Source organism: Leptosomus discolor, chromosome 6 (assembly GCF_034619465.1).
Source record: "Leptosomus discolor isolate bLepDis1 chromosome 6, bLepDis1.hap2, whole genome shotgun sequence".
Lineage (NCBI taxonomy): Eukaryota > Metazoa > Chordata > Aves > Leptosomiformes > Leptosomidae > Leptosomus > Leptosomus discolor.
The window spans coordinates 36,860,288-36,878,855 of NC_141396.1; the positions used below are offsets into that span (position 1 = coordinate 36,860,288).

Below are 18,568 nucleotides of genomic sequence, written 5' to 3' on the forward strand. Positions count from 1 at the left end.
TCGTGCAATGGCACGTTTCAAGGTTAGTGTTTCAATAGAGTATAGCTCGTGTGCTGTTCTCTGTTTAAAAAAGAAAAAAGCATGTTAACTTTCAGCAATTTGTGGCCTCTAGCTCAAGATGAGATTTTTTTTTAAAATTTGTGTTGATTTTTAAAAAATTTGTGTCAATTATTTGCATTTTATGTCCCAAATGGTTTACAGAGACGTAAATAATTGCACAGTGTTCCTTGGGCAGCCCCTGACACTCCACAAAGAGTGTGCTTTACTCTTAAGACTTGCACATCCCAGATTGCTTCAAATCCAGGTCTCCAGTATCACTTTCACGTTTGTAGGACAGTGGAAAGCTCTTTGCTTGCCAAGTGCAGGGGGGTGTGGGCACCGGTGGAGCACAGCAGGGCAGGAGGAGGTGGGCACAGGCTGATGCTCCCCGCAGGCTTCTGGCCCCCATTACGCAGGTGTACGTGAAATGGGAGAGCGGAAAATTTGCTTTAGTCTTCTCATGGTTATCGACTGTAAATCAATTTCATTTCCTGAGGCGTGCTGCTGACACAGAAGAAAATAACAAAACTGTGTGGCAAAACTGCCAGCACTACAAGTTCCCCCATTGGCTGATGGTACAAGGCAGATAACTCGGCTCTGCAAGATCACCCTCCAGATACAGGGGTTCTGCAGCTCCTGCAGGATCGCTGGCCCCCCCACGACTGTGTCTGCTGGTGGGCACCGCTCCAGTCGCATCCCATGGGACTTCCAGTGCTGGGGTGGAAGAAGCCCTGGGCTGGTGGGAAGGGCAGAACTAGCTGGCAGAGGGGTGCTTTCTGTATGGGGGGTTGTCTGTGCATGCTGGAGGGATGTGGAAGGGGTCGATGTGTGCCTGTGACCGGTGGAAAATAAAAAGTGTTATTGGAGGAACGGTTTCCGCAGCCTTCAGTGGGTGGAGGCTGAGCACCTCCCCGCATGTGTTTGCCCAGCTTCCTATTGATGCTTAGCACCACCTTAAAAAAAAAAAAAAAAAAAAGAGCTGATGCTAAAAATACAAAGTACAAATGAGGCTGGTAGGAGCAACCACTGCATGTGAGTCCTTCCATGCCTGCTTGGTTTGAGTGTCCTTTTCTTTTCCTGTGCCAGAAAAAAAAAACATGTGCAGAGGTTCAGAATAAACCACGTTGATGCTGAATGTCCATCTTGATCCCTCAGCCCAGCGGTAAATCCCAGCCTGGAGAGGGGAGCCACTGGAGGGGTCTCCTCTGCCACTTGTGGGCTTTTGGTGGGGCACTGTGCCCTGGGGAAAGTCATCAGTCAGCCTGCTAGGGGCCCGCATGGACTTTCCACCACATAAAAATAGATTTACCACAGACAACTTACACTATCAGCCACAGCATCATCGGAGATGCTAGCGGCATGTTAGGCCCACACGTTGGTGCCCCAGTTAATCCAGCAGCTAATGGTATGACTAAGAAAACCCCCCCACCACTTAGATAACTTCATTGTTTGTAATTTATTCTAAAGTGAAATCAAGCCTGGTTTGATCATGACTAAAAGGCAAGCAAAAGGCATGAGCTAGCTAAAAGGCAGCTTCCATCTATCTGTCTATGTAAGGGTTCTCCAGACAGGGTGTTGTGGAGCCACATGCAACCCTTTGCCACACTCCCTGGGGTGCTTGCACCACACGGCGATGATCTGGCCCAGCAAATCCTCTGTGTCCTTTCAGAAAGAAGCTGGCTCATTTCTACCAGAATATATTCTCTAAATTAATACGTGTTTTCACTTCTACTGTGAATATCTAAGATCCTGCTTTCAAAAAAAAAAAAAAAAAAAAAACCCGCAAACGTGGCATGAGGTTCTGGAGATAACTTACTTTTGTGGAAAAAGGTTGTTTCCCAGTCTGTGAAGCTTGCGCTGACTGCAAGCAGTGGGCTCCTAACCCTCCTGGTGGACATGGGCTTGAGGCAGGGAAAATCACTTCCAGTGCCGGTGCAAAAATGCAGTTGACTGAAAGTCGGGGGACATGAAGTGCTGTTTTTTCTCTCCCAGAGGAAACAGCGAATGCCCTGAAGCCCTCTGAGCATCGGGTGGGTGCTGGGTGGGATGCACACCTGGACCACAAGCTGCTGCTGGCAGTGCTTGCCTTCAGTTGGATTGGTTGGTCCTGGGTTTGCTTTTTCCCTTGGGCAAAACTGGAGACGAAGGCAGTAGGGATTCTTTTTTTTTGGAGTGATGGAGGCCGGGAGGCCAGAGTGCTGGGCTTTTCTGTACATGTCTCCCATCAATCAGGAAGTGGTGACGCAGGTTATGGGTTGGGTTTGAGGTTTCGGAAACCTTTTCTAAACGTTGATCTCCTCGCCCCGTCATATTTCTGAAGTGTGAAGCTGTGGTGAAGACTGGTGGAGAGCAGGGGGATGCCGGCCAAAATGCAGCTCCTTATCAGATGTAACGGGAGGATTTTCCTGGCTATTTGCTTAATCCTCTTTATGGGATACACAGCGCAAGGTAAAAAAGGGGGCAGTTGTTCTCTCAGTAATCCTCTTGCTGGGCTATGCAGTGTAGTACAAGCCGGCAGCCTCTGAATTTTTCAAACTCTAGGGGTAGAGATCTATTCCGAAAACCTGCTTTGCTAATGTTTCTTTTTTCTGGAGGGGGAATGGTAAGAAAACGTGCTTTTTGCAGGTGGAGCATTTCTGTGTCACTTTCCCAGCCCCTGTGAGACTTCATAAAATACATTGCTGTATGTGTGTATATTTTCAATCCATATATTTCAATATATATTTTTTTAACCGCTCCTTTCATAGTGGTCCGGTTATTACTGTTATGCAGTTCTGTAGTTACAAAGTATGTAACAGTTACCAGGGAAGGAAACTAGTTGTAAGTGTGAGGAAATTAAACGGTTTATTTGGTACAATATTGCAACATGCAGCACTAAAACAACTAAAAGGAAATGTTGATTCATGATGACATGTACTCTGTGGATTTGTTTCTTGCAAAAGAGAAGTGCTTTTCAAGCATGTAGGGTATAGTTTGTCCCCAAACCAAGGCTGTGACAGTGATAGGCTTCATTAGGTATCTAGCACTTGTAGTCTGGTCTCTGAGGCATTATGGCCTGCTTTTTGTATGTTGTTTATTTGCAAATCATTCATCTGCACTTATTTTGTTGTCACTGTTATTATTAAAAACCTTCTTAATAATAAGCTAAGAGAAGAAAACAAGTATGAAAAAGGAATCCTCTGTAAAAGAAGCAGGAAATGATACCCGTGAGATCTTTTTTCTCTTACAGAAGAGCGTTGGAGGTAGCTGAAAGTCATCTAGTACATTATGGAAATATATAGGGCAATAGAGAAGTGTAATTACAGAAAGATATTCCCAAGAAACCAAGAAAAAAAATAGATAAAAGTGCAAACAGGGGGAGAATGTGCCAGGAAGCTTCAGAACAAATTAATTACATGAGACCAGGAGGAAGGACGAAATGCCGCTGTTTTTGTCTTTACTGTGCAATCATTATTTTCTCCTTTTGGTATTTTTTGAAGATCCGCTTTTCAGTGACAGCCCTGATCAGGCACCTGGGGGGCACCAGAACTGAAACCATGGGTTTACATAACCCTGAGTTGTGTCTAGGAGTTGCCTGAACTGTCTCTTCTGTGGCGACGTGCTCGGAGAGCCTACGCAATCCTCAAATCTGCTCCCGCGGCAGGCGGCTTTTGGCATGCCTTGAGTTTCTGACCTCCCCACCAAAACTCATCCCATTGCACTCAAAGGGGCTGCGCTGAGCCACGCAAAGCCAAAGCAGTCGGCTCTGACCCTCGCTGGAGCCAACAGAGAAAGGGAGGGTGCAGGAGCCAGCTCTCTGCTTGGGTGTCTTGTCCCCAGGAGATTTTGACATACCTTCACTAGCTTCGGAGAGAGCTGCAGGTGGCCAAGCCCACAGGTCCCCTGTGGACATGCCATGCCCTGAGCTGGGGATGAGCCCTGCTATGACATCGGTGCAAGGCAGTGGTTTCCCACGGGGTTTCCATTTCTAGTTCCTGTGGACTTCCCGGTGCTGCATGCAAGATACACCCGATGTCTCTGACAGCAAGATGTCACTTAGGGTATCAGTAGCCATTTAAAAAAAAGTCTGCAGAGTTAATATGGATTTTGGCAGTTGCAAAATCCAAGGCCACACAAATAACTTTCTTCCACTCCTTTAAGCTTTATTAGGTGCTCATACAGTTAATAGGTCCTGGTGAATAATGTCCTGGTCCCGGTGAATAACGCATGGCTGATTTGATCAGGTGCTCCGATGCAGAAGGCAAGGTACAAGAGAGTGAGGTGCCGACCTGATGCCTGGTCCGCTAACTGCATCGAAGAGAAGGGGCCCTGGTTTTACATGTCCACCAGTGGAGCCAACAGGATCCTTCCTCCCATGGCAGACCCGTCCCTGTAAGTTCATTTGCTGCACGTTCATGTCATTAATGCTAGCACACAAAAATGTCTGGTATTCCTGTCTCCACAGTCCTGTCACAGCATGGCTCACCCATGTGAACGCGAGGCTTCAGTGCGTTCATTTAAGAGATAACAAACACAAAAATAAATCTGGAATAAACTAGCTGCCGCTCTGCGTTTCAGGATGAAGAGATACCAGGAGCTGAGCGATATGTTCCCTCTCTCAGATGAGGAGTCTGGCTCCGGGTCTGATGCTGTGATGGAATCGGAGCCATCCTCTGGGTCAGGGCTCGGCGATAGTGACAGCTTCTCTGAGGCGAAGCTGCCCATCTTCCTAGCAGGTCCACGTGGCAGCGAGCTGAAGCAAAAGCTAACGGAGGAGGATCTGCTCCTGTAGGGCTGCAGACGTCGGCCCCCTCATGCCGGTGCGGCCTCGCTCGCCTCCTGCACCCCTTCCCCGATGCCTGACCTGACGCGACGGCCACGAAGTGGCTTTAGACCAACTCCAATAAAAACTTTGCCTTAAGATCTTTATTGCTTTCACTCACTAAAAAAATCTTTGTTCGGTCTGAACTTGCTCTTTGCTTTCTGCAGCTGGAGCAGCCGTCCTATTCGGGGGAAAAGAGGTTTGGGGGCCCTGCCCTACCTGTGGGGATGTTCCTGTGCTCCAGAGGCGAGAAACGAAAAACCTTTGCGCGGTGGGAGCCTCCCGCGCTCTTACAAACTCAGCTGATCACGTAAAACCCGCCCGAGCGGCTGCCTCGCGCCGGGCTTGCTCGTGTTTCCCTAACAAGCACAAAATCCTGCGAAAAACATTTCCGATCGGCGACGGCTATCTCCCCTCGGCGCCGCGGTGCCGCGTCCCGGCCGCTAGGCGGCGCCCTCGCGCCGCGCATGCGCCGCTCCCTCCTCGACTCTCCCTATTCCCCCCCGGGCCGGTCTTCGGCGGGCAAGGAGCGGTCGGTGGAGGGGGGCGGAGGGGCGGTCACGTGCGGCGGGGGGGGGGGGGGGGGGGGGGGGCGTGGCGTGGCGGTCTGTAAGGTCACATGACAGGGGCCCGGGCCGGGGCGGCTGGTGCTGGCGGCGCGCGGCGCGGGAGTCGGCGGCGGAGGGGCACGCACCATGGTGAGTGCGGGGGGGGGCGGCCGTGCCGTGCCGTGCCGTGCCGTGCTGCGCCGTGCCGTTACGGGGGCCGCTGCCCGCCGCCGCCCCGCGGGCGCCCGCCCGCCCACCGCCTCGGGTGGCGGCCTGGCCCGCGCCGCACTGGGCGGTGCCTCCTTCCCTCCCTCCCTTCCCCCCCACCTGTGGCTCCGGGCTGTGCGTGAGGAGAGCCGCTCAGCGGGGCGCAGTTTGCTCTACGGCACCGCCGGTTGTCTCTACCCCCCCGGCCCGGCTGCGGAGCGCCCAGTGTCCCCCCCCGCCCCTTCCCTGGCCTGCGTCACGCGGCCGCCCGTCGCCCGCCTCGCCCCGAGCTCCGCCCGGGCCTGGCGGCGGGTGGGATCGGGCCGGGGAGGGAGGCGGCGGAGGCCTCGGTCGCCAACGGGAGCCGCCGCTGTGCGGAGCGGGCTCGGGCAAGAGCTGGCGGAAAACGAAGCTTTGGGGTGGTTTTAATGTAATTTATGGGTTAAGGCTTGGGGTGTTCCGCTGCTGCTGCTCCGTGCGCACGTGCCCTCGCCAGTACGGGACTTAGCCCTGACACTCGGCTTCCATTTTTGCCACAGAGCTGCTGCCGGGGAGGCTTTGGGGAAGGTGCCTGGGTTACTCCTGGGAGCATCAGTAAATCTGGCAGCAGCCCCGTAAGGCAGCGCTTAAAATGACAGCGGCGGGTAGTAATCCCTCAGGGCTGGTGGGATAGCGGCCGCTTCGCGCTTAGCAGGCCTGGCCTAGGCAAAGCGCTCGGTGTGCTGTGTATAGGTTTAAAAACATACGTGTTTTAAAGAATCGGCTCGGTTAGTGCACTTTGGGTTTCTGAAGCGTGTGGATACGTGTGTGTCTATCTCTGTTGGACATGCAGAAGCTATTTGGGGCTCCCTATGCAGTTGAGGCTGGGATTTTAGCACAGTTTATCAGCTGCTGGGAGTCCTACAAGTCCTTTAGTACAGCTGTAACACACAAGGACTGAATGCAGATGGATTTCGGTCCTGGCGTATCAGAATCTTCAGTGTCTGTCTTTTGTGTGAAATCAAGAACGTAGCCTAGCGCTTGGCCAGCTTCTGGAAACCTTAGTTCTCTCTTCATTTTCTAAAGCTGTAACATAGTAAGCGGTATGATGGCTTCTTAAAATACTTCTTCTTTTGCATAGTTTCCCTGAAGTAGTATCTTTGATGGCAACAGGAGGAGATAGCAGCTGTTGATGACTTTATTCCATGTGGTGTTGTCCTCTCTGGATGAGATAAGGGGTACAGTTGAAATATTCATAGGCAGTGTCTTGAGAAGTGATGTGTTACCGACATTAGGTCTGGCTGACTGTTAAATGATGGTACAGCTTCATAATTTGACAGGTGCTGTGAGAGCATCTTGTATAATATTTACTTAAAGGTAATGTGCTTCGTTGTTTAGTTGGGGAAAGAAAGTATAAGGCTAATCTGGAAAACTAGTACAGTTTCTGAGGAAAAAATACGGGCATGCTCAGAAGTAACTTGGGTAACAGTTTAAAATAGTGTAAAGACTTTGAATTCTTGTTGAAACTGTCTTCTTTCTCTCTCACCCTGTCCCAGGAGCCAAAACTTAAGAATGGTTCTAGTGTGCAGTCATTACAAAAAAATAAAATTCTTGTTTTGACGGTTAGTGTGGATATGTGCTTGGCAGAGACTTGGAAGACAGTTTGGTCTTATGTTTGACGGCAGTGTTGGTCGTCTCTTTCTGCTTTCCTCTGAGAATGTGAAGTAGATTTAACTAGGTTCCAGTTAGGGTTATATACATCTTTGTGGATTGAACTAGGGCCACTTGCTATCTGAACAAATACAAAGTCAGTTTAGTCTTGTGTGAATCGCTGTTTTATAGCTCAGGCTTGCACCATATCTTTGCTTGACTTGTAGGAGTAAGCAAAAAGTCGCTCACTGTTCCTACTGCGAAGCAGTTGCATTCAGATCAAACTTTCTTCTGGACTTTTTGTTATTAATGCTGCATTTCAAACTTCACATCCCTAGAATGTCTTGAAATGTGTTCTTACTCAATTTTTGATATTAAATTGGTGAAGTGAGAATGACTGTTCTATGTATACCAAAGTCATCTGGTTGAAGCGGGTGCTCTGTTGAGAACATAGTGTAATTTCTCCAAAAAAACCCAAAATCACCCTGAATTAGTGAAGTGTTGATGTACTGATTTAGTACATCAAAGCAGATTAGTGACTAGGTCTCAGGAGAAAATGTTGGCTTTTGTACTAATCTTGTTGAGTTTCCAGTAGAGTCGCTAACATGTTTTGCAGCTTCTTGTCAGGAATGTTTGTGCAAGCTCAGAAGATGATCTCTCCTAGTTTATTGTGTTTGGTGCTGGTTAAAAGTTCACGCCTAGGGAATGCTGTTGTACGGTGAGGACAAACATTTGCTACTTATAATGGATTAGTGCCTGGAGCAATATTACAGGTAAACTTGTAACATCTGCTCTATCTGATGGCAGAGTTGTGTAGCTAAGGTAGATTTTACGAGGAACCACTGCCTCTTGAGCTTCTTGATGCTCTCTTTATTTGCTAAGAGAACTATGGAGTGTAGGAAGAGACAACAAGTAAGTCCTTGTTCCCCTCTACCAGCCAGGGGGTTGCTTTAGGCCTGTGTTATATCCCCTGTTGCTCTTTTCACCCTACTTTGCTCTGTTGTTCCTCTTGCTTCAGATCATCCTTGTTACTGCTGTTTATGCAGTAAGTTACAGTGGGTATAAAGCAATACATAGTTTTCTTGTCATGGTGTCTCAAATCCTAAACCAGATGGAATAAATTGGTTAAAAAGATTTTTTTGAAGTGTGATTTAAAAATGATTTTTTTTTTAAAAAAAGTGAAATCAGTGATTGAAAACTTTGCAGTGACAGAAACTGAAGTTGTGTTTGCAACAGTAATGTGTTAAATATTTGTTCGTAATTTAGTAGTAATAATGGTAATTATGCTGTGTATTTATTTTATAAACATTATATTTTGTAAGAGCTGTCGCTGCTTGTTACTGACCTGATTTCAATTATTTGCTAGATGAACAACTGTCTTTTGTCACTGCCATTTCTTGGGTCTCTAATACATAATGGCTTTGTAACTTCATGGGAGCACAAATGTTCTTCCTCACTGTATAGTGTACATCTGCAAGTAAATTCCGTATTTACAATGGAGTGTGCACTGTGTAGTAACTTACCTAATTCTTGTTATTCCAGAGTTTTCTTGGAGGACTTTTTGCTCCTGTTTGTGAGATTGATGTTATTCTTAATGATGCTGAAACACGAAAAACAGCAGAAATCAAAACAGAAGATGGTAAAGTAGAAAAGCATTTTCTCTTCTATGATGGAGAATCTGTTTCAGGAAAGGTAACTTTATTTAAAAAAAGTGGCTTAGTTACTGTGCTGATTCTGGCATGCAAATGCATATAGGAAGGTAAATGAAAAATTGATAATAATTTCTGTTGGAATTTCAGCTTGTGTTATTCAAAGAGGAAACGGTGTTTTCCTATTTATGGTCTTTTTAACCATAGTCATTCAGTCAACTGAGAAAATGGAATATTTTGAATAGTGGCTGTTTATTTGTTTCTGGTCATCTTGTATTTATGAATAACCTTTTTGTGCAACCATGTGCAATCCTATCGTTGCTTCTGACAAGAAAACTGTTACACACTGGATCCCCCTGCTTCCCCTTCAACTCCAAAATCCACAACTCAACATGTGTACCAGTAATTTTTGGCTGGCACAGCCAGCCTTCTTTGCATACCCTGAAGCTAGACCTTGTGTTTCATGCCCTGAAGTGGTTTCTGGAATTGCATAAGAGGAGCAACACATGAAGTTCAGCTGGCTGCTGAGTCAACAAGAGTTTTTCTTGGGGGGGGGAGGGGGGGGGGGGGTGGTGTTGAAATTGAAGTGGAGATTGCCAGAGCGATTTCTCTACTTTCAGTATTGCACCTAGGAATTCCTTGCCATCACTCTGGTTTTACTGGAGCTGTTCTCACTCTGAATATTTCTTGTTATGATTCACTTTTCCTCCAGAAAAACTTGAGACAGTTACTGGATTCTGAGATTGACTTATAAATACCTACTTTGGTCTCGACTGACCTGTTGTCACTGGGCATCTTCCTGCTCTCAAGATACCTTTCCATGCTAAGATCTTTGTTCTCTAGAAAGATCTTTTCAGGCATGTGAAACTCTCACAAGATGGGCCTCAAACTCAGGAAACTGAGGGAACTAGCTTTCATATGTTCACTGGCCTGAGCGCTTCTCGCTTGTAGCAGAGATGCCTGAGAGGTTTCTGATGAGTTTTGGCTAACACAAGCCTAGTGGGATGAGGAGGTCTGGAAGAAAATAATTTATTGGACAACTTCCCTCTACCTCTCTCTTCCTTTTCACCACAAAGATGGATTTTTCAAGGGGATTACTTCCTACTCAGATGTTGGTGATGTACTGGTTTTTAAGGTACAGGAATCTCTCTAGTCATCACTCTCTATTAAGAAAACATTATTTATGCTTAATACTTACGTGTTTCCATAGAAAGTAACCTTATGGAATCTCTTCCTGTGAGGTGGGGTCTGAGAATCAAATTCACAAATGAAGACCTTGATAGTTGGTTTCATTATCTGTTATTTCTCATTGACTTCTCTGACACCAATACTTAGCTATCTGCTGAGGAAGGGACTTAATTCACTTGACTTGAAAGGAGTGCATTTCATGGCAGTTCTTTTTTGGACTTGTAAATGTGACTGTCAGAAGATGCTTTGAAGCTCTGCCTTCAAAGATGGCAAGAGGCTCACGGCTGGCTTATGTGACCTCTTCTTAAGCTCTGGCTTGGATTCTTAATTTTGGGAGTCAGAAGTTTCAAGCTTAGTTATTAAATTCAGTCTTGTGGATGATTAGATTTTTCTTAAATGCTTTAGTGGTGCCTTGGTAATGCTTGATTTCATAATCAGCTCTTTGGTTTCGTTGCCTTCAAGCTCAGGTAGCGCTGTTGAGAAGAGGACTCTTGTTTTCATAAGCATGTACTGATATGTTTTCCTTTTTACTGAGATCATTAGAGTGAAAGCGTTGGAAAAAGTTTAACTCGTGTTTTTTTTTGCCTTGGTAGGTGAACATCTCCTTTAAGCAGCTTGGGAAGAGACTAGAGCACCAAGGAATTAGAATTGAATTTGTAGGACAAATTGGTGAGTTTAAGCTATACAGGGGATGTTATAGATGCATGTGGTTTATGGAACTTGGCACTTGTGACTGTCAGCAGTTTGGCTCAAACATTGCAACCTGATGCGGTTAGCGGATGACAAGTGCCAAAGGAAGATTATATCCTCCTTATTTTAACGTAAGTGATGTACTAATTTGTGCTAGTCAGAAAGTCACTGGGAGGGAAGATACGTACGTGTGAGGGAGATCTGGGATGGTGAGTATTCTGTCTGTCTCGGTCTGGTTAAGAGTTTGATTAAGAACCACTAGAGATTTCTGAGAACTTAACTTGTGGTCTGTAATTCTGAATCTGAAAGAGAAGAGGCATAGAAAAGAAATGATGAGGCAACCTATAGCAAAGTACTTCTAAAAATTCTTTGGTGGTTGGTTTTCTAAAATCTAGTTTTATACCGTTAATGTAAAACAGTATTGATGCTCTGCAGGTTCTCTGTGCTTTTTAGCAAGATAATATATTGACATTAACAATGTCATTTTCTTATAGCTGTATGTAAGTCTGGTTAGATTTGAACTGTGAAAAATCTTGGTCATGTCAAGCTTCTTAACAGTCAAGGTAATGTCTCTGCACCCTTAGGCTGATGCTAAAATTCCTTCTCTCTGTTAGAGGGCTGTTTGCATTATTACTTGGAAGTAATTCTTCAAGTTTCAGCCTCATACAATTGACTTTGAGTGGAATTTCACAAATTCTGTATTTCTGATCAGTCTGTAGGCTCCAGTACCCTGTGTCTGAACTGTTATGTAGCAGATACGACTTGAGCTCTGACACTTGCTGCTTTATGCTTTGAGAGTTGATCAGTGGGGCTGTAAAAGCAAACTTTCAGAATAAAGCAGCAGTGTGATGGGAAAGAGGCATTTAGAGGCAGGAAAAACAGCTCACATGTGAGCTTCGTTTAGTCTGTTGCCTTCTAATAGCTGTACAGGCTGTTCTTCGTCTACTCTGATGTATAAATTTTTTTTTCTAAATGACTTTGATGTAGTTTTTCTTTAATTTTGTGTGTTTGTGGGACTTTCCATTGTGCTACTGTTCGGAAGTCCTCAGAGTTATGCAGAAGTGGTTTAGACTACTACTGCTTTTTGTACTTCTCTGTCTTCTTGAATCCTTTGAATCGTAATTACAGAGGATGCAAAGCAAGAGGTACTTATTAAAGCTAGCTGAACTGTCATTAAAAAAAAAAAAGCCATGCTAGTGAAGCTTCAAATATGTGTTCTGTTAATTTCAGTTAGGTCTTCAGGAATGCTTACTGTAGGTTGCTGAAACAGAAGATAACTTTGAAAAACTGGATAAAACATTTGGTTGAATATGTGTAACAAATCAAGTTAATTGCCGCTGTTGTCCTCTCCCACCTGCTCTTGCCAAATCACTGACAGTTCTGTTTGCTAAAAATAAACACTGAAACATGTTTTCCTTTAATTTCCTCAACTTTAGAACTCTTCAATGACAAAAGCAATACTCATGAATTTGTAAACTTAGTGAAAGAACTGGCCTTACCTGGAGAACTGACCCAAAACAGAAGCTATGACTTTGAATTCATGCAGGTTGAAAAGCCATACGAATCCTACATTGGTGCCAATGTCAGACTGAGGTTTGTAACTGTTCTTCTCTCCTCACCTGCAGAAAATTAATAATTTAGCAATTATGCTGCCCCCAGTCTTTCTCCTTTTGGATTTCAAATCAGATGTGTAACAGCCGGTAACTAGTGTGCTTTGGAGTTGTTGAGATTGTGTTATAGTGTAGCCTTTTCTACTTTATTTGGAATTGCCTGGTCTGTTTGTATAGATAAAATTCTTTCAGTTCAATGAAGTGAAGACAGTCCATGTCTCTCCTTTAAAAAAAAAAAAACAAAAAACCAAAACCAACCAAACAAAAAAACCCCAAAACCAAACCCAAAACAAAAAAACAAACCACAAAAGCCACAAAAAACCACAAAACAAAAACCCAAACCAAAACCAGGCAAAACACCCCCCCATTTCTACCTATAAGTGTTTTGTCTTGTATTTTGGTGTGTTACATTCTCGTAAGACTAAGCAGAAAAGAGTATCTTGTCTCTCAAAATACCTGTACTTCAGAACATAAGGGCTTTTACTTATGCATTTCCTGAATAATTATGGCTAACTTGGTGGCTTTCTCCCTAGGTATTTTCTGAAAGTGACGATAGTGAGACGGCTGTCAGACTTGGTGAAAGAATATGATCTGATTGTTCACCAGCTTGCTACATACCCAGATGTAAACAACTCCATTAAAATGGAAGTAGGCATTGAAGACTGTCTTCATATAGAATTTGAATACAATAAGTCAAAGTAAGTGTTACTTAGAACAGAACATATTCAAGTCAATAGCTTGGGATAAAAAGGTAGAGTATGTAATATTTGATGAACAACGTTGGCATCTGGAGACTTGAAATACAAAGCAACATTTTGAATGATTATTGTGTTGAGCTATTTGGTTACTAATTACACAATGGCCTTTGAGGAATACTTGTCTGTTCTGCCTTAAGTACTAGTAGGAAGGTCACTAGCAAGTATTTAAGGCTTGATTTCTACACTTATGCTTTTTCAATATAACTATAGTACTTCCTTTGTTAATACTGCAATGATGGAAAGGTGCTAATTGCACTGGTCTGGCTGAGATGCTTAGCTTAGTGGGGAAGTAAGCTCTAAGTAGTTAACAGGCAGATGAGGTAACTGCCTGCATAACTTGAATTCGAGAAGGTGTAAAAGTTGTGTTTATTCTTTAATGAAAACCCCCATTCTGTTCTTTTAAAGGTATCAGTTAAAGGATGTGATTGTTGGAAAAATTTATTTCCTCTTAGTGAGAATAAAAATTCAGCACATGGAGTTGCAGCTGATCAAAAAGGAGATTACTGGAATTGGTAAGAGAAACAAAGTCCAAAAGAAATGGCAACTTGTATGCCGGTTGAACCTTATGCAAACCTGGAGAGTGAAGTCAATAGTTGCAGCTTTGGCTAAACTAATGCTCCATGTGCTTCTTTCTCACTGGTGTTTGACTACCATTTGCATTTTGTGCTTTGGTAATCATACTTAGTAGTCAACATTGTCAGTCTGTAGCATTGTTCTGGGATTGTGACTGTTGGGCTAGCTTCACAAATGTGAACCCTTGTAGATGGAATTAAGGCATAAATATGCAGTAGCTTAATCACGCTTGATAGATAATGAACAAGGGAAAAGGTGTTAAATGCATTCTGAAGATGCCCTTGCCTCTGCAGAGATTAGCTGTTAAAGTGGACTCGGTAAAGATCAGCATGAATCTCTCATGTTCTAGACCTGCGTCATTTACAGTCAGCTAAAGCTGATATGATAAAAATCATAGAATTATAGAATTGTTTAGGTGGGAAAGGACCTTTAAGATCATTCTGTCCAGCCATTAACCTAGCACCGCCACTAAACTGTGTCCCTACGCGCCACATCTAAGTGGCTTCTATGTAACTCCAGGGACGGTGACTCCACCACTTCCCTGGGCGGCCTCTTCCAATGCTTGACAACCCTTTCAGTGAAGAAATTTTTTGTAATGTCCAACCTAAACCTCCCCTGGCACAACTGGAAGCCATTTCCTCTTGTCCTGTCCCTTGTAACTTGGGAGAAGAGACCGACCCCCACCTTGCTCCAGCCTCCTTTCAGGTAGTTGTAGACAGTGATAAGGTCTCCCCTCAGCCTCCTCTTCTCCAGGCTAAGTAAGAGTCTTTGAAGCAGAAACAGCTTGATTATTGCAGATCAGGCTCATACACCCTGAAACTAGGGAGACAGTAAGAGGCTGTGGCTCATGACTTCATTCCCCAGTGGCTGGGCTCTTAGTGAGCTGCTTGTGTGGAGAATCAGAAAGCTTCCATAGCAATAGAGGAAGGGCAGAAAGCTCTACTTTATTGTTGGCTTTTGTGGCAAAATTAGGTAGTCTGGTTTCTTCATCTTAGGCTCTGGAGAAAGCTGGCTCTTGTGCTGGGTAGATAATGCTTCAGGTTTCTAGTCTGATCGTGGCCTAGCAGTGTCAGTTTCTAGCACTGCCCACCATACAGAGCTGTTTCACAAGTCCTATCCTGCATGCTTGTCCCTTATTTAAAGCCTGTGTAGCTAGGGCTCGTTTCAAGTGCTGGGTACTACCTCTTCTGTGTCAATGTGGGGAGGAGAGGGTAAGAAATAGGTGCTCTGCCTGGGAGAGGGTTTTGCTTGCTTTAGCTGTGTGTAACTTATATGCAAGACAAAGGCAAAAAAATGCAGTGTTGTGTAATTTAAATGCACCAGAGTACAAATTGCTGTGGTAAAGCTTTGTAAATGTTTAAAACTGAAATGTGTGTTCTCACAGTGAAAACTTGTTTCACCAGGACCCAGTACCACAACAGAGACTGAAACCATTGCAAAGTATGAAATAATGGATGGTGCACCAGTTAAAGGTAAGTAACTGTGCTTGTTTTAAAGGGTAAGCATTTTGAGTGTATTTGACTGTATTTAAAAAAAAATCTGGAGAAGTGACTTGTATAAATTTTTCATGGAGAAACCACATTTCTCCTTTGGTTGCTGAAATGATAGTGGATTTTCCTCTTTAAAGTAGACATTTTTATTGACTTAGGGCATTTCACGTGGGATCCTAGTCATTCTTACCCTTATTCACCGTTGGAAATTCTATGACTGATCATTTTATCGCTTTGGTGCAAACCTGACTCCATGGTGTAGACCAACTCTAGAGAGTTCAAGGTGCTGATTCTTTTGTCTTGCCTGACTATGATGTTTCCTTCCACTGAGAAAGTGTTCCCACTTTTGATTTCATGCTTGCCTCTGTGCTCAGAGTTGTGTTTGTGATGTTTTTTTGGAGCTGGTGGGGTCTTTTTCTCTCCTTAACCAAGGAAGGGGCACAGACAGTGCTTGGAAAACTCCCTTTGTTTTGCCTGTCCTCTGAAACTGCATTAATGTGCTCCAGTTTTAAGGAACTAATTGAAACTTTCTTTTTTAAGGTGAATCGATTCCTATAAGACTGTTCTTAGCAGGCTATGACCCAACTCCAACAATGAGAGATGTGAACAAAAAATTTTCAGTGAGGTACTTCTTAAATCTAGTGCTTGTGGATGAAGAGGACAGGCGATACTTCAAACAGCAGGTATGGTCTATAGCAGTCTTGTTGCAGAATTGTTGTTTGCAGGCTGTTGTATGTGCTGCTTTGAATGTTCAGCACATTAGAAGCCACCTGCGCTTCATGTATGGCGTAAGCATTTCTGCTGGTAAGTGTATTGGAAGCTGTATAGAAAAATCTTAGCTTGCAAAAAGGAGCCAAGGGGATGATGGATACTATTTCAGCAAGGGTAGGATGCTCAATGCCACAGAACAACCTTGCATGGTGAATATCCAGGCAAAACACTTTGTGGGTGAAATAAGCAAACAAATGTACCTGTAGCTTGCTTTCTTAAACTACTGCAGATAGATTTTTCCTTCCCAGCATTAGCCCAGGTTCAAAATTGCAATAAAGGCTAAGACATTTGACTGGAAACGTAACAGAAGTTGAGGTCATGCTGAGGAAAGGAATAGCGAAAAAGTCACTGGAATGAAGCTATGTGGATTAGATCAGGGTCTTCCTTTTAAAGGATAGACAAGGCAGTATAATTAAACATGGAAACCAAAAGGTGACTGGAGCACATGGTGGCTCTCATGATCTTTGGATTTTGAGAAAAGGAGGAAGAAAAACTTCTTGAACCCTTTAACACTAAAAAAAGTTGCGAGTAAGACTGTTAAGGAAGAGCTTACTGCTCAAGATTGATAAAAGTAAGTGTTTGGTCAGTAACTAAATATGTAAACATAATTGTGTCATCTTTCTGTTACTTTCCGTATGAACTGCACTGTTCCGTAAGTAATGGGGATGTGGAGTTTTTGCAGGGTTTTTTTGTGGATTGTTTGTTGTTTGTTTTTGTTTTTTTTTTCCCAAAGTCTTTGTATATCAGGAACTTATGATACTTGATGCTGCTGGCTTAATGGTAAATGGTTGTTTCAAAAGTGTTTGCTTTGTCAAATAGGAAATAATTTTGTGGAGAAAAGCTCCTGAGAAGCTGAGGAAACAACGAACAAACTTTCACCAGCGGTTTGAATCTCCAGAGTCACAAGCATCTGCTGAACAACCAGAAATGTGAACTGATATAAGGTGAAAAACTTTGTGATGCTTCAGCAGGTTAAAGATGGCAGCAGCCTGTGGGAAAAGAAGGCCAAAATTCCCATTACAACTGTCTTCCTTCATCTTGCAGTGCTGCATTTACCATACTACTAAGCGTTCTTCAGTTAAACATTCAAGTATGTATATACATTTAAAATAAAGTGCTTTCTCAAACACTGGAACTTTCTTAAGCTACTATTTTATACTGCACATCTATTTGATAATGTTACGTGCACTTGGATATGCATAAGCTTAAATCTAGTTATTTCCATGCATGGTAGGCTGGTATATTTGATTTTTGCTGATCACCTGTACAGTGTAGACTAAAGCATTTCTCTTCTCATGTTGTTTATTGCATGTTTCTTTCCAATGCTTATTTGCATTTGTTTTTGTTTTGAAACTACAGTAAGACACAACTGACTAAATCACACTAAAAATCAAGGTTTACGGTGAGTTTGTCCGAAGACTTCTAATCACTGTGTTAGACAGGGTTTAACTGAAACTGCATGTATATGCACTATGACTATAACTGTGCAGCCTTCAGACACCTTACCAAGGTTTCTAAGAAGCTTTGTATCTGTCAGTAGCAAAGAAGGTTAGGAAGCATCTTTGCCCTCCCTCCCCCAGTTCTCTCTCTACCGCAGTTCTCTAAGCCTTTCATGTGAGCCACTCCTGACGTTTGGGGGTTCATTGCCCAAACTAGTGACGGCAGAGATGTTGTCCTGATTTCACCTTCAGGTGGTGAGCAGGTAAAGTACTTGAATGTAATTATCTCTTATTGATGAAATAAATGTTGGTAACATCAATTATTTTGCAAATCCATGAAACTATGTGGTTCCTCCTGGCTTCATGCTTCCACTGTCTTCACACTCTGTCTCCTCACTGTCCTGACAGGAGAGGCAAAATGTCCTCAAAGGACATCCTCCTCCTCCTAGTCCATCTGGGTCTGTTAAGAAGGCAAACAAGCTTTTCATGGTCTTCTGGAAAGGTATTTTGAAGCCAGGCAAGCCTTAAAGCTATTAGAAGCTTGTCTGGCAGAGCAGATCATTTGTCTTAATCATCTCATATGCATTTAGTGTTTGAAGAAGTAGCTTAAAGGAGTTAGCCTTCATCTATTCACAACTGAGCATGTGGTCTGTGATCAGATGTGTGGCTTGGGCATACAGTGAAGCCTGCTGTGTGGAAGGCTACTTGTGCTTGTAGTTCACTTGGCCTTTAAACCAAGACTTCTCAACTCTGGTGCAAGCGTCATTGGTAACCTTACTTTATGAGTAAGTAAATAATGAAATTACATTTCTGTAAGAACTGTTTTATTACTGTGGCACTTTGATAAAGCAGACAAAGCCTCTGTGTACTTTATGCTAGGATACTTCTAATGTGGATATCTTTGAGAGCAGATTTAACTCCCTCATGTAAGTGCCTGTTCACAAATTTAAAGAATAAAGTATAAAGCCAAATATTTTCATGGTCACTTGCATGTTGTAATCTGGAAAGGACTCCAAGAGATTTTGAGAACTTGATTGTATTTAACCAGCCTCAGATTGTGCAACCATGTATAATAAAGGGGAAACGTACTGAGCTGCTATTTGAATCATTAAAACAGCTGTATTCTCACTAACGCCCGGGTCCGCTGTGTTGATTGGCTCTGCCCTGTCGCTCCAG

The 18,568-nt window shown here is 43.7% G+C and overlaps 2 protein-coding genes across 2 annotated transcripts; both read left to right on the top strand.

Moving 5' to 3' along the window:
- The first annotated feature begins 2,341 nt into the window (after positions 1–2,341).
- SRGN (serglycin) lies at positions 2,342–4,939 on the top strand. The gene is made up of 3 exons (XM_009946218.2): positions 2,342–2,487; positions 4,263–4,410; positions 4,597–4,939. Exons 1-3 carry the CDS (start codon positions 2,397–2,399, stop codon positions 4,808–4,810), a joined length of 453 nt encoding a protein of 150 aa, XP_009944520.1. The 5' UTR covers positions 2,342–2,396; the 3' UTR covers positions 4,811–4,939.
- Positions 4,833–18,524, top strand: VPS26A (VPS26 retromer complex component A). Its single transcript, XM_086467307.1, has 10 exons — positions 4,833–4,838; positions 5,467–5,538; positions 8,767–8,916; positions 10,655–10,730; positions 12,188–12,344; positions 12,895–13,059; positions 13,525–13,631; positions 15,096–15,164; positions 15,723–15,865; positions 16,773–18,524. The coding sequence occupies exons 1-10, from the start codon at positions 4,833–4,835 to the stop codon at positions 16,884–16,886; spliced, it is 1,059 nt and encodes a 352-aa protein (XP_086323433.1). The 3' UTR covers positions 16,887–18,524.
- Positions 18,525–18,568: the final 44 nt, after the last annotated feature.